Below are 16760 nucleotides of genomic sequence, written 5' to 3'. Positions count from 1 at the left end.
CATGAATATATCTTGCCACCTACTTTTCCTATTCTTTACCCTCTTTCCTGACCCAGAAATACTTTAAAGATGTCACAGGCTTAGAGGCAGCAAAAACTCTGGACTGAGCAAAGATTATACCAGGAGCTATAGCAGAAGATTAAAAGAAACAGTTAGAATCAAAGAACTGTAGGACTTCAGAATGAGAAGTTGTCCTAAGGATCATCAAGGCCGATGCTCTCTTCAATACCATTCTATAAAGTGGGAATGGATGGGTAAATAGCAAAATGGTAGAGGTCATAGTGAAAATAAACTTCCAGAAATTTTGGAACGGAGAGAAGGCAGGAGATAGGATAGGCATTGGTGGAGGCAACCCGTATAGGCAGGGAAGGGAAGAGAAGAGAGCTAAGACTTCCATTCAGTTGAATCCAATAATCATTTATTAAGCATGGGCTACTTAACTGACACTGTGCTATGAGCTAAGGACACAAAGAGAAATAATGGTAGTAGTCCCAACACTTGATGAGTTTGCACTTCATTGGAAGGAAAGAAGATGCACAAAGACAAGTGAATCAAAATGGAACCCTGGCCTCAAACCTATAGCAGTTGCCTGTTTTTCCCTATGTGTCTGCCTTCTGAAATTTGTTCCCTGTGTCTGGGTCTCTTCATGAAGAGAAACTGAAATAGTGTGTATCCTTTCTTGAAGCAGAAATGAAGAAGAGTGCTTTGCCTATCCAAAGCTCTCATGCCAACTCTACCTCTCCCACAGGTAGGCAATGTTAAGTCAACATTTTCTCTACCAATGAAAAAAATCTTACATAAATAGTCAAGGCCTAAAGCCAAGGTTACATAAAATATACACAAAATAAGCACACAGTAATTTCAGAATGAGAACTAAGAACTGGGGAAATTAAGAAAGGCCTTGGGTAAAAGGTTGCACTTGAGAGGAGCCTTCAAAGAAGCTAGAGATTAGGCAGAGGTGTGAAGGAAAAGCAGTCCAGGCATTGGGGAATGGGCTGCTTCCATTCTATCCCTTTGTTAATCCATCCTTCCCAACACTTCCTAATGTACTGCTATAATGTCACTTCTTTACTTATAAAAGCTTGAGTAGCTCTCTTTTGCCTACCAAATGAAGTATAAACACATAGTCCTGGAATTTAAGGCCTTCTACAGTCTGGTTCTAATCACCTTCCCAACTGGCTTGACTTAACTATATATCAGGGATTCTTAATCTGGGATTCATGAACTTGGGTTTGTTTGTTCATTTTTAAATTCCCCCGTGCCAGGAATGGATTCTTCTTCCATCTCTACTTGTTGAAGTTCCTTCTATAAACCCCCGCCCCATGCAATCTTCCTTGAACCTCCAAAGGTCCCACCCCCAAATGAAGGTGACTTCCCTCTTCTCAAATTTCTTTCTAAACTTCTGCTTTACTTCGGTATCCTTTTATTATTATTTTTATAGTTGTTTGTCTACACACCTTTCTTCCCTATTAGACTGCATCCAGTCCAGTCCAGATCTGGCAAAATGGATCATGTAGGACCTAAGGGTTCAAATAAATAATCCATGTAAGAAAAATACATTCAAATATTCCAAGTAAAAACATCTCCTAAGGCAGTTCAAATGAAGTTCAAGAAGGTAAAATCTATTACATTGTAAATTCAGTGACTGTATCCCCAGCACTTAACATAGTACCTGGCGCACAGTAGGCACTTAATAAATGTTTGTTGAATGACTAAAAGCAGATTAAATGCTGTTGGCAAGAAGATTAAAAGCAGTCTACATGAAGGTTCCCTAACATACCTGAAATTCACCTGACAAAAAAAAATTTAAAAACCAATTTTTTTATACTTCTAGCCCAAAAGACCCCCTGCTATATACATCCCAGATCAATTCACTTAGGTGCGAAGTTAACCCAAATTATCCAAGTTCTTGGTGATACCAGTTCCAGCTGGAGTTGTAAGAAAGTGAAGGGTTAACTCATATATTCTTAGTTCCACTAGTTTCCCAATCCATAATAGTCCAGGAGCTGCTTGAAGTCTATCTTTGTATCCCCAGGGCCCAACAGAGGATCTTGTATAGTAAGAGCTTATTAAATGTTGGATTGAACTGAATTAAGAAGGAAAAGATCATTTAAGAGATTCATTTTTCTAAGCGAAATCAGCTAAATTCTTGAGGTCATATACAATCTCTTGGTCAAATTGATTCTATCTGACTATACTATTCTCTGTCTCCTTCATATAAGTGTTGGGCTAATCCGCACTTCATGGGTGCCTCCATCTTTCAGATTCCATGACCTCTGAGTATGGGGCACCTCAAACTCTGACACAGACACACTGGAAAGAAGGGTTCAGAAGGCATTGTCTTAATTCTCCCTCACCGGACAGTTAAAGAGCTAGCTCAACAGAAGGTTGCTTGCATTCTGATATGGGACTTGTGAATGCAAAAAATTAATGAATTTCATTATAATAGTGGGGATTTCAAGAACGAGGACAAGTAGGAGGAGAGATATTTGGGGGAGAGGGAATGTGCTCAGTAGTTACCTCATATTGTAGGTAGTAAGCCTGGCATTCTAGCACATACAAAGGCATTCCATGTATATTTTTTTCTAAGACAGCCATGTACCAAACCATGGAGTGGAGGCCAGGTTAATTTGTCTTTTCCTAACCCTGCAGAGCATCCCTGCTGCAGAATGATTGGAGAGGCTCCATACCAGGTGCATTAGATCCTAATGTTGTTCTTATAGGTCTACTTGCCTCCTCCTTGGCTCATAGATCCCAAATCTCTGTGCTGACCCAAGGGTCTTGCTTTGGTTGTGGTGACCCTTGTGAGCAAGTCAAATTCTAAAGCCCTCCTTCTTAGCCTTATTATAAGTAAAATTTGTCTCACCAGCCACTGCCAGACACTCAAACCTAATCTTCTTACTTGAGCATTACCACGATGAATTGTGATTGCTTGTTTATTCTTTAAGGCCCTGTAGGCAGGCACCTGTGATCAGCACACTGCTCTGCTGGGAACACGCTAAACACAGACCCCTCCAGCCCCGTTACCCTGCTTCCCTTGGTCCCAGCCTTCCTTTTCAGCATCTTTCTCTGTCCTCTTCCCCATTCTCCCAGACACCCATCTTAGGTCCCCCGTTTGGGGGAGGACTTTATTTATTAATGCTGAGTGATCTTATCCCTCACAGGATTATCTTCATTGTAAAAGGGTACATTTGAAGACCGAAAAACCTAAAAACTAAAGGGAATGAATTTCTAATGTTGAAATTTCAGGCACTCTGACAAACAACAAGGGGGATATTTGGGGGTCAGGAGGCCTACTTGATGCTCACTTATATCATAATATGTCATTGATTCCCTAATTTACTCAACTCTAAGTCTTTCCCTGCTGCCAGCCTCACTCTAACCCATAAACAACCTGCCTTTTGGCAGGATTTTATCAACACTTATCTCTTTTGTATATAAACAGGGTGTCCCAAAAGTCTCACTGCAGTTTTAAACTTTAGTTACTTAAAACTGCAGTAAGATTTTGGATTACCCTGTGTGTGTATGCACACACACACACACACAGACACACACACACACACAAACGTGTATATGCATATATACACACATGTACACACATATACATAGATACTTTATTTTTATGGGCATTTATTATTTGTTCCTCCCTCTGCTTCCCCAACAATAAAAAAGGAAAAGAAAATACTACCTCTTTGATGATGGCTGCATTTCATTTATTTCAATATGGGTCTTTTGTTCATCCTTCATTCTCAAAGAGGACCAATGACATCACTATTCAATTCAAAAAGCCTTTATTTAGTGCATTCTCTGAGGAAGGCATTATTGAGAGGTATCCGCCTCCCAATCAAGGGAAATTGTGCTAATGCATACTTCTCCTCACTAGTCTCACTACTGTCTCCAGAGAGAACACCACCCCTTTAAGCTAGTTGTAACTACCAGGGTAGTAGGGCAGGGGATAATGGGATGCCATAGATCAACTAAATCCCATGACCCTCCTCGCTTTTACCAAGAGTTCTGAGCACTTGACTCATTGGTACACCCATTCTTTGGTTTCTCTCTACTACTACTCCTTTCTAAACTCAGAGATTCCACAACTTTGCTTTGCCTATGGGAAAAGATGTGCTCTTTTTTCATATCCTCTTTCTTCCTCCTCCTCTTTTTTTTTTTTTGGTGTAGACCTTTGAATTTATGGATACAAGGAATTCCCTGGTGAGGACTCCCTTTACCAATGCAGACCAGTAATCATTTTACAATGTATAATCTTAGTTTTCTGCAGTGCGGGAAATTAAGTGACTTGCCCAGGATCACGCAGCCAATATATGTCAAAGTCATGATTTGAACCCAAGTTTTCCTGACTGCCTAGTCAGCTCTCTCCACTATACCAACCTGCCTCTTATCTCTTAGCACCAAATATTTTATTTAGGGGTTTAAAGGCCTCTACTATTAAGCAAAATATGTAGACATCTACAATGGTTTGAATTATAAACATTGAAATGACATGAATTTTAGAAGCTTTAATAACTGACATGGATCATACCTGCATGTTTACATGCATGTTTACTCAGGAATTAGGCTTTGTGTTACATCTGCCTCTTTTGTTCAAATGACTCCTCTTCTGGGTCTTGTCTTTGGAGTCAATCAGCCTGTAACCAGAATTGTCTTTGTTTTCTTTGAGTGACTCAATTTATCTCAGTGAGCTTTACTAGGTGCTAAGCCTCAGGCCCAAACCCCATTAGGTGTTAATGTAATCCATGTGGATGTGAACATCCCAGGGTCCTAAGGGGAGGGGCCAACTCAAGAACCAATCACCAGAGCCTGAGCTCTGGTGATTCAGATGATGTCTGATGATGTCTAAAGCCCTATAAGAAGGGAGGACAGAGCTATTGGTGCGGGGCTCTGGAGATGGTGTTGATGAGGAGACACTCCGGGCAGCTGTAGCTAAGGAGCCCTCCAGCTTGTAAACCTGGATGTTGAAACTTTGTTGAACTGTGGTAACTGTCTGTTGGGACTTGAATCAGACAAAGTCTATTGATGTCTGTAATTTACATTTTGTTTTGAAGTTCAGGGTGCTGGTTTTTTTTCCCCTGAACTAACTGAATGATATTTGAATTAAAAGTAAGCTTGTCAACCCCTTCACCTTGCTTTCCTTAATTAGGCAGATCGAAAGAACCTGTGCTGTTGGCAGCTTTCTGGGTGTTGGCTGTGGGTGAATCTTATACCCCCACAGAAGCTGCCAGCCGGGTTGTTGACACACAGCCTCATCCTATATAGGCCAGATATTAGCTCAAGTTGTCCATTTCTAGACCATAGACTTAGCTTGGCAAACCATTAGAGGGTTATAGAATATTTTATGTGATTTTTCAAAAAATTTTGAATTTAACAAATCCCAAATAAAATGAAGATTCCTTTGGAAAAAAAAGACAGGGCTATATAAGGAACTATGAGTCTGTTATGTATAATTTCTTTTTTAAAAATATATAATAAATTCAACATAAAACTGTCAAAGTTGTCTGTTTTCTGCAATTCTTTATGGACTTCTTTCTGTTCTCTTCTGTGCATTGAAAAAAATGTTGCAGTAACACTTCTTTCTTTTTGGCTACCCTATCCCCATTACCCTTTTCCTTTAATCACACTCAGTAGTGTGCTGGTAAATGTTTAACAACTACCTCTCCTGAAAATAAAGTCACACACCACATATCTTAAAATTCAATTGGCATTATTATTTTCTGTCACTTTCTTATGTCAATCAACAAAACAATAAATCAAGCCTTGACTTGTAGTTTGTCTATCTCTGGGGTATAATGTGCATACAGAAAATTTAGCAATCAGCTCTCACAAGCCAGTTTGAGCTGGCTCTAATACACCCTTAAGACCACAGTCTAACTCCCATGGAAAAAAAAAAGAAGAAAAAAACCCCAGAGGATTGTATTTCGAGAAAGAAAGGACTGTATAGATTATCTAGTCTAACCTTCTCATTTTACAGATAAGGAAACTGAGGTACAGGGAATGAAATAATTTGCCCAGACAAGTAAATAGAAGAGCTGGCATTTTAACCCAGGTCCAAATTCATTGTCCTTTTCACTATGCTACACTGATTTCTCAAATATTTATACTATAATCGGCTTCTCTAATAATTAAGTCAATCCACAATTATTTGATAAATACCTACTCTGTGTCAGGCATTGCACTAGGAACTGGAGATTCAAAGACAAGACTGAAAGAGTTGCCCTCAAAAAGTTTACATTCTATAGGGAAAGACACTGTGTTACATAAAAGTATACACGAAATAAGTAAAAAAATTTTAAAGGTAATGAGGAGAGGCACTCATGGTGGGGGATGCAATTAGAGAACTTGGAAGGAAATTGAGGATTTTTAAATGGAGGTGAGGAAAGAGGGTATTTCAGGCTTGGGAAACAGCCTGTAAAAGGCACAGAAAATAGAGCTTGAGAATCATTTGTGAGGGAGAATAAAGTGGCCATTTTGGCTGGAATGTACAGCATGGGGAGAGAAGTAATAGATAATAAGAGTGGAACGGTATGTCGGAGACAGATCATAAAGGGCTTTAAATGTCAAAGAGGGTAGTTTGTATTTAATCCTAGAGGTAAAAGGAAGTAACTGGACTTCATAGTGCAAGAGAGTGGGAGACATGATTAGACACTTTGGGGGCAGATACTTATTTCCCTCTCATTGGATTTTATTCTCCCCAAGTAAGCCCTTACCTTGACTTTGGACTTATAAAAATGTATGTGCCTACTTCACCCTAGACTTTTTGACTCTGGCCCTCTGGTCTTGTCTTCCTGCTACTGCTGCCACCACTGCCACTGCTGCTACTACTACTACTACTACTACTACTGCTACTACTACTATCTACCTAGATAGCATTTATATAGTGCTTTAAGGTATTAAAAGCACTTTATATATGTTATCTCTCATAACAACCCTGTGAGGCAAATGTTATTATTATCCTCTTTTAACAAATGAGAAAACTGAGGCTGAGAGAGGTTAAGTGTGTCTGAGGCAGGATTCTAATTTAGGTCTTCCTGATTCCAAGTGCAGCACTTTAGGAAAGTCCTCTAAATGCTATTTATCTCCTTCTAAACTCCAAATTTTTTTCCTCCTGGGTTTCAGGTCTCCTACCCCACCTTGGCAGCCACCCACTCTCTTGGAGAAGTCTCTAGCCCTTGAAAACTCTTCCCTTTGCCTTTGACCCATCCTCTCTGTTGGTTATCCTAAAGTAAACTTCTTAGCCCAATTGTAGCCATTTGGCCTTAGCCATTGTTATAGAGACTAATACCTGAGACTCCCATCTCTCTGAAGGTTACCCAGTCCAAGGCACAAGGCTAAATCTCCATTATCCCCTCCCCTAGTCCCCTGGTGGGCCTACTTGGGTCTAATCTCATTGGAAGAACTAAGACGAAAGACAAACCTTGGAGCCAGTGAACACTGGGACACCTGTTCCTATGGATAGACAATTCTGGTTGCAACTGCCTTCCTACTTTAAGATCCCAGAGTCCCAGCAAGTGCTTCATTAGAGTCCAGGCTGACAATCAGAGCAGTTTGTCAAATATCTAGTAAATAATAGTCCCTCGCTCCCTCTTCCCCGATTAAGGCAGGGCATAGCATCACAATCTAAAATGAAGTTAAAATTAATCACTGGAGTGAACCTAAGGTGGTTAGAACACCAGCAGTTCCCCTCAGGTCTGGAAAGGCTGAAAAGACTATACAAGCTTCCTGAACTTTAAGTGTGTATGCCCTAAGCAGTGAACTAGTTACAAAAAGCTAAGACCCTCGTTGACAATGAGAATCTTTTCTCAGTATATATCCCCTTTCCCTCATTCTTTACATTAGAATGATGTCCAAAGATTCCCAATCAGAAAACATGCCATTTGGTTTTATTCTCAGTGTGCTTCAGGTTAGTTTTCTACACGCCCTTGGGGACTGGGTGGAAGGGAGATGAAGTGCCTGAGGTGAAACAGGGAGGATTAAAGAGCAGCTGCTTAATAAACCAGGAGCAAGTGTTTCTGATTGGCTTTGAGATGGATACTTTGTCTACATAAACTGGCAACTGCATCCTCTGTGTTTCTTAACTGTCATCGAGGAGCAAAGAGAGAGGGACAGAGGAAAGGAGAATTTGCCTGCCTGACTGTAAGTACCATTCTTTAACGATTAGTTTGGGTGGATAAAGTCAAGAGATGCAAGCCTGGGTTAATGCCATAGTTTGATTCTTAGATAGCAAGTTGTGCTAATTGATTCTCAACTGTCGAATCTATTGCTTATTATGTCTTACAGGAGGAGGAAAGGAAAACACCCTGATTGCTTTAGTTTTGCATCCTTTATAAATTTCAATGAGTCAATTTCTATAATATACATAAATTGTCCAAGTAGTTTTGGGAAGACAAATTTGTATTCTAAGAATTCAGCATCTCTGTACACACTGAGTTCTTATTCCTGAGAAATGGAAATTTGACAACTAAATGTGCTTAATAAAAAAACTTTCAAATGTACTTTTTTGAAAAAAAAAATAAGAATTTATAGTCTTCCAGAATAAAGCAAGTATGTGGAAATATTTTGTCCCCAAAAGATTATTTATTGGCAGGTCTGTGCTAAATAATTAAGCATTACATAGGCTAAAAAGTAAGAAAATAAAGCAATGAAAATTCTATGTAGCGAATGACTGATCACCATAGTTTACAGTTATCAGAGATATTGGTCTTCAGGGCTTTCCAAGTGAAATTCAAGTTGGTTAGTCTGGGTCATTCCTTTAATCAGATTTCTTTTAGCTCCATTGAGAAAGCATGGGGTGCTATCATCTCCCAGATGCCTTGCTTCTCAGTAAGTAGTAATTCACCACAAAAATAGAAACTGCAAGGAGAAGGGACACATGGATGCCTCTCAGTGCATCATATAGAAATATCTGCTTTTCTCCATCGATTTTATACTCTGTTCCTCATTGGGGGAGTGTGCAGTGATCATAGGGAGTTGCTTCATATGGCTTGGGTTTACTAAAAAACACACTCAGCCATGCTCAGCCTTGTTGGGCTTCCCTTTAAAGGGATGGGGATTCCTGTTAGCTATGGTTTCATTTGTACCTTTTTTCAAACAAAATCTTTGATCTAGACCTTATCTTCTTACTAACTGCATTATCTATTTCTTTTTCCATATGGGCCAACAGTCATGTTTCTATTTGCATAACCAATTTAGCTAAATTCAGTGAAAAAAAAAAACAAACAAAACCTAGAGAACTCTATAAAATAATTGGGGTATGTAGTTGCTGTTGTTGGGTTCTTTCTGTCCCTTACATGACACCTAAATACTTGGTCTGACTAAATTGCTTGACACACTTTACATTCAATGAGGCAGCACTGGGAAAATGAGATGTCATTAGATATTTGACAATCAAGAGCTTGAGGTTTTCCTCAGATAGCTCACACTTATGTAGGATTTTAAGGTTTATAAAATACACTTTTATATAATTTTAAAAGGCACTGGATTTGGAATCAATGGATCTGGGCTCAAATCCTACCTTTGTCACTACTGAGGTTACCTTTAGTGAGTCAATTAACCTTGCTCGGCCTCAGTCTCCTCCTCTGTAAAAAAAATGAGGTTAAATTTTGTGGTCTTGAAAATCTCTTCCAATTTTACATTGATGATCCTAACTCTATGAATTAAAAATATTTCCTCTTTAGCACATAGAAGAAAGCCAGAACTTCTTATGGGTTAAATCAGAACATCAAACAGAAGCATGTTACTCTTTTTTTTCTCAGTAAACATCAATTCTCCACCAAAATATAAACTACAACTAGAATAGGCACTTGGTACACATACAAATTCTTTACAACATCCCTAAGTGGTCACAACCTTCTCTTGGAGATCTCAAGTGAGGAGGAATCCACTGTCATTCAAGGCAGCCCATCTATCTTTTGAATATCTTTCACCGTTAGGAAGCTCTTCCCTGCATCTAGCCAAAATCTGCCTCTCTGAAACTTGTACCCATTGTTCAAAATAATTCCTGGTGGGACCAAGTGGGAAACGTATCCCTCTTTCACGTGATAATCTTTTCAATACTCTCCTCATGTATTTTCCCCTACACCTAAGTTCATTTTAGGCTACTATTAAAAAAAATTACAGAGGGGAATCCATACAACAATCTCCATGGCTCTCAGCAGATACTGAAAAACTATGTCCCAGAGACACATATAGCATGCATAAGCAAGCAAAACAGAACAAAAATAAACAAAAATTCAGAGGTACAAGGAAAGCAATGAGGAAATCCAAGAGCATCCCTTGGGAAGCTCTAACTTGCCCCATCAGGTCATAGGGTTTAGAGCTGGAGAGACTTCAGATATCTCCTCTAACCTCCTAATTTTATAATTGAGGAAACTGAGACATAGAGAGGTTGAATTATTCAATATTATGCAGGTAGTAATGACATAGAGCCACGATCCCAATTCAGATCTTCTTACTTCAAACCCAATGCTCTTCTCATTACATCATGTTGCCTTTTACTTTGAGGCTCCCCATGGCTGGCATGCTTGTAGGATCAAACCTCAGGGGACAGGGCAGAGTCCCTGGATAAATGAGGACAGGTCAGACAGAGGGTCAAGGGAGCCAGAGGTAAAATTTTTCCTGACTTTCCCTTCCTTTGGGTAGTGCACAATACTAGCTGACCCTGGTGGCCAAATGGCAGTAGCTAATATTTGCCTTTAGGTAGGGTCTGAACAGACAATCCACACTGATATGAGCCTGTAGAGATGTGGGAAAATTCTACAAGCTAAATGGGGTGAGGGTTCAGGACAGAAGCAAATAGGGGAAGGAGATGCTCCCATCCACCTTAGAACTCACTCACCTGGACTGGGACAAATCTTGGGGTAAAGCTGTTAGATATATCTAGCACCTAGCCTAATGTTTAAATAAGCACCCAATAAACCTTACTGATTGGTTTACTGGTTGAATTATGCTGTAGCATATTGGGGTGCTGTGATACCCTGCTCAGACCTGGGAAAATCACTTAACCTCCCTCTGCCTCAGTTTCCTCATTTGTAAAATGGGAATAATGATAGCACCTACCTCAACAAATGAGATAATAGAAGGAAAGCCCTTTGCAATACATAAGGTGCCATTTAAATGCCAGCCAACACCTCCTTCCCAATACCTAAGAATAGGGTTGCCCCTTTTGGGAAGCCATGGATGGCCATCTTTATCACAGCCTGTTCCTCCCAGTGCCAGCAGTGAATCCAGTTAACTGTGTTGGCCTGTATTAATTGAATTTGTTGGAGAATATTGTGTCATTCAAGTGAAACATTTGCATATAAGTCTTGTAGAGAGCCTGATAAGAGTTCCTTATTTTTGAAATGTGGAAATTTAATATAGGTTACCTAGCAACCCTCTGGTTACCAGGCATCTGGGCAGTGCTGGTCAATGGAAGTAATAGCAATGAACTATAGAATAATGAAAAGTTCACAATCAGCTTGGAAGTCAATATTTACTATTAAACCCATTCATGAAAAAAATGAGACTCGCAGAAATGTGTAGCAAAATCTATAAATTAAATGAACAACAGCAGGTGCCATGGATTAGTAAATGATAAAGAAGCCTATGACACATCCTTTTTGTTGTTGGACCACACCTATGATTTAATTACTACGGGGAATTCCAGATGAGAAAAGTCCCTCTACCGATACAGACTGACACCTGCTCTGAAATCTGTAGTATAACTGAATTGCCTGGGACCCTGAAAGGTTCAGTGACCTATCTAGGGTCACCTAGTCAGTATGCATTAGCTATAGATCTTCAACATATGTCTTTTGACTTTGAAGCATCTTTCTCTGCACTATCCCTGGCTGTCCCTCTGATATATTCAGAATGCCTCAACTCCTCAAAGGGAGCAGACAATTAGAATTTACTCTAGACAATCTAGAATCTGTAGGAGATGGGGGTAGACTATGCCAAACTCTACACATATTTTAATTCAAGAATTTTTGGGAAAGGGGGAACCAAAGGGAAATTATTCTCGAAACAAGAGAAATATTATAAAACAAAAGTGAAATCCTTTAACTATAGAATAACAGCATTCAAAGAAACCTTAGATATTATCTAGCCTCCATTTTCCAGGTAAGTGAGGTTTGGAGAAGTCAAAGTGACTTGGCCAAGGTCAGAGAATGAGTTAGGAGCAGAGCCAAGAGGAGAATCCAGGTGTCCTGACCTTCCCCCAGTCACCAGTCCAGTGCTCCTTCATGGATATAGTATTGATGGTGAATGTGAAATGATAATAGAATTTGCTGATATATGTTTAAAAATTCCTTGACTGGCATCCTTTAGAAAAAAATATCATTAAAAGCAAACTTGAATGGATGCATTTTCTCTTTGTTTTGCTTTTACTTTGTTTTTGATTTCTTATTTTACATCACCTTGATTTCTAAATACATCCCTCCTCCTTCTTTATCCAGCAAGGTATCCTTTGTAACAAAAAAAGAAAAAGGAAGAGAAAGAAAAGCTGTTAAGCAAAACTAACCAACAAAGACTGCTTATATATGCAAATTCCACACCCATAGTCTACCACCTACGCAAAAAAAAATGACAGGAGATGCATTTTCTCATTTCTTATCCAAGGCAAAACTTGGTCATTATAAATACAGCATTTAGTTTGAATACATTCTTTTTCATGACCAAAGAGTAAGAAATGCTAAGCAAATTTTATAAAAAAATTTTCTCGGTCAAATCAGAACAGGAGAAACTCTCATAACCCATCTCTATCTTCTTGTTTAATAACGCTGTTCCAAATCCAGGATGTTGTGGAAAATTAAATGGACTATTCTTAATCATGAAATGTTCCTTTTGGAGGAAAATTGGACCCATAGGGTTATATATTTAAAGGACCTTAGAGACCATCTAGTTCAACCTCCTTATTTTACAAAGGAGTAAATTGAGTCTCAGAGAGATTAAGTAAACTAGCTAGTGAGTTCTAGGGGTACAACTTGAACCCAGATTTTGTAGGCCCAACACTTTATCCACTATAACACGCTGCCTCAGAGATATTAATTGTGTATTTTTCTCTTGGGGATCTGAAATAATATCATAAATGATTTCTGCAGATTTAAAATTCACACCCTTTGAATCCTACCTGGAAATTTCCATTTCATACTTTCTAATCATGAGGGTACTCATGTGGCCTTTTGTGTGATGACAGAAAGTGGAGCCACACCTCCCATTTCTTTTCAGGCTCTAGTTAACTGTGGACTAGTGGAGTAAGTTCAAATTTCGATGAGAGCCTCTAACGGTCTGGTCCACTAAGGCTTCAACAAGAGAAGTGTTCTAGCTAGATATGGTACCCTTGAGAGGCAATCTGATGCAGGGAGAAATGAATACTAGCTCTGGAGTCAGAAGCCTTGAATTCAAGTCTCAACTTGAATCCAAATATCAATTCTGCTATTCACCTGTGACTTTGAAAAAAGAGTCACAACTACTCTGTGCCTCACTTATGTAGCCTTGTACTTTGCACAATGCACTTCCCAGGTGATTCTGAGGAAAGCACCAAGAGCTGTTATTTTCATGTCATAACAAGATTTGCAGATTGTGTTACATTTATGATTTCATTTGTTCCTGTCAGGTAGACATGGCATTATTATTCCCACTTTATAGAGGAGGAAACTGAGACTCAAAGAAGTTAAATGACTTTGCCAGAGTCATTTAACTAGTAGGTGTTGGAGGCAAGTGACTGTTCCAAGTCTAGAAGCTTCCATTATGGAATTAGAAATATGGAAGAGATGCTTTTAAAATTTTCAAGTAACAGAGAAAGAACCACATGGAGTTGGCTGAAATTTTAGACTTGGCTGTTACATGTAGTTTAAATCAGGGCTTCTTAACTTGGGGTTCACAGATATTCAATGGGTCCTTGGATAGATTTCAGGGGATACGTGAATTGGATGGGAAAAATTACATTGTTATTTCCAACATAACTGGTTTCCTATGAAATCTTATACATTTTATTATATGCATTTAAAAGGCATTATTCAGAGATAGGGTCTATAGACTTCAGTAGACATTGCCCAAGGGGTCTATAACACCAAAAAAGTGGTTAGAGGAACCCCCGGTCTAATGGTAATCCTAGATAGACACAGCTAGAAAGATAGTGCATATAAAACACTCACTCCAATAACCTACATAGCATTTATTTAAACAGCAGAATTACACTTCCATTTCTAACAGCCCTGATCAAATTATGTAAAAGCAATCACTCCTTAAAGGGCTTGGGCAACATAACCAATAGTACTTATCTTGGTTTACATCTGTTAGCCAATATTTGCCCAGCTTGGGGGCTCAAAGCATCAAACAGCTAAATAATGAATACAAGACCTGCTGTGTATTTGCACTTCAAGCCTTATAAAGGTTTAGTGGGGTGTGATCTGCAGAAAAGAGGATAATTTAAAAAGAAAAATAAGCTCTCTTCTTATACCTTGATTGGTAGTGTTTCTTCTTTGGAGCAAATTGGTAGTGACAGCTGGCTTGTTTCAGTAGTATTTTATATTAGCAGGGCATTGTTTGTGCTTTCTCCCTCTAGAAATGACTTCTTATTGCCTTTTATTCATTTTGTTTTTTCTTATTTGTGTATATACTATATCCCCCAATAGACTATAAGCTCCTTGAAGTCTGACTTTATCTACAATACCTAGGACAGTGCCTGACATGGGGAGGGGGAGGGAATAAGCATTTATATAACCCCTGCTATGTGTCAGGCATTGTCCTCTTTACAAATATTTTATTTTATAAATTTTATTTATTTATTCTATAAATTACTTTATAAAATATGCATACTTTTGACCCATGTATGCCACTTCCAGGCCTATACACCTAAATAAATAAAAAGGGGAAAATTATACATACAAAAATGTTTCTATCAGTTCTTTTCAAGATAGCCACAACCCAAAACTAAGAGGATATCCTCCTATTGGGGAATGGCTATTTTTTTTTTGCTATATTAATATAAGGGAGTATTACTATTCTATAAGAAATTATGCAATGTACAGTTTCAGAGGAAACTGGAAGGGCCTCTATGAAATGATGTAGATCAAGGTAAAGCAGCACTAGGAGAACAATTAATGCAATAACAACACGTTATAAAGGAAAACAACTTTAAAAAACTTTAGAACTCTCTCTGGTCAGTGCAATGATAAACTATATTAAGTAGACAATAAATAAGTAGATCATTCTGGATAAATGATAATTGAATTATTGAAATCAGTCATGTTATTTTCATGTTATCACATATCAGTCATGATGAGTGGTCCCAACTGTAATAGACTGAAAAAATATTCTCATGTCCATTCAAAAGATGGGAGCCGCTGAGACACCCTCCACTCCCGCCCAAACTAAGTAACTTGCTCCAGTTTGCATAGCAAGTTAATAGGAGAACTTAGGTTAGCTCAGGCCTGCACAACATATTGCTACTTGTGGCTCACCAAAGGATTTCCAGGTGCTGGTGAAAAATGTAGGGTTGCCACTGTGCACACTCCTGTTTATCACGTGACCCGTGGCAACCAACCATCATCAGTCTTTCTCTAGTCTAACCTATCAGCAGCTGGAAGAAGTTTAGCTTATTTTAATTTTGGTCCCTACCTACTGCCAAGTTGTACAGGTCTGGGTTAGATCCAAGGAATCTGCTTGCTTCTTAGTTTGACCTCTGAAAAGACCCAAAAAAGGTGGGGGGAGGGAAAGGAGTTAAAATGTACCAACATATATACTTGACGTGGCTGTTTTAATTTCTTTTTAAATTCCAGAAACCCTGTTCAAAAATTATTCTGATCAGGAGGATTCCAGATCAGGACACAAACATACATGTAGTATGGTTATCTTTGTGTGAGATGGATATCATCTTCAATTCAGTCTTGCTCTTCATGGTCAGAAACAAGGGAAGTGTTCTAAGTTCAGAGTCCTATGTGGCTCCAATGGGACCACAAGCCCAAGTTTGCCCCTAATATCAACTTGTTTCAAGATTTTTCCACTTTTAAAAATATAATGTTATTTTTAAAATTTGTAGAGGAGGCCAGCATCATTTGGAAGGAAGAGGGATGGGTCTTGGGCTCAGATCTGGGTTGGAATCCTGGCTTCAGCACTCAGAGTTGTGTGTACCTCTCTAAGCTCCAGTCTCTTTATCTATAAAATTAGTGTAATATTTGTACTGCTCACCTTACAGGATTATAAAGAAGGTGCTTTGTTAGACCCCAAAGTGCTATACAAATGTGCTACACACTTAAGTATGGTTTTTCTTTTCTCTCTCTGCTTAGGGTTGACACTGACATTGGAACTATATTCACCATGAATGTTGCTGAATTCCGAAAGATAGGGAAAGAAATGGTGGATTATGTGGCAGACTACATGGAGGGAATTCATAAACGTCAAGTTTATCCAGATGTGGAGCCAGGCTATCTGAGACCCCTGATTCCTGACTCTGCCCCCCAGGAACCAGAAACCTTTGAAGACATCATTAAGGATGTTGAGAAGATAATCATGCCAGGGGTAATTATTACATTCCGGAAAATTTTTTTAAAAGAAAATCAACAAAACATGTGTCCTGAAGCATGCCAGCTTTGTGATTTTTTTAAATTTGATTAACACCTTTTAGGTACTTACTAGCTGCTAGGTGGAGAGGCAGTTTTGGCACAATGGACAGAGGTACAGTAAACTAGTCAGTTTGGGTTCAAGCTCTGTCTCTGACACATATTGGCTATGTGACCTTGAGTAAGTCCTTTAATGGCTTAGTGCCC

The 16760-nt window shown here is 38.9% G+C and overlaps 1 protein-coding gene across 1 annotated transcript in view; it reads left to right on the top strand.

The window, feature by feature from the left end:
- DDC (dopa decarboxylase) overlaps positions 1–16760 on the top strand; it is a 117857-nt gene that overhangs the window by 15845 nt on the left and 85252 nt on the right. The window contains exon 2 of the mRNA XM_036739370.1: positions 16281–16512. Within this exon, the coding sequence (XP_036595265.1) occupies positions 16312–16512 (201 nt within the window). The 5' untranslated portion in view covers positions 16281–16311. The remainder of the gene's footprint in view (positions 1–16280; positions 16513–16760) is intronic.

The sequence above is a fragment of the Trichosurus vulpecula genome, chromosome 9 (assembly GCF_011100635.1).
Source record: "Trichosurus vulpecula isolate mTriVul1 chromosome 9, mTriVul1.pri, whole genome shotgun sequence".
Classification (NCBI taxonomy): domain Eukaryota; kingdom Metazoa; phylum Chordata; class Mammalia; order Diprotodontia; family Phalangeridae; genus Trichosurus; species Trichosurus vulpecula.
This window is presented reverse-complemented; position numbering and strand designations above follow the sequence as displayed.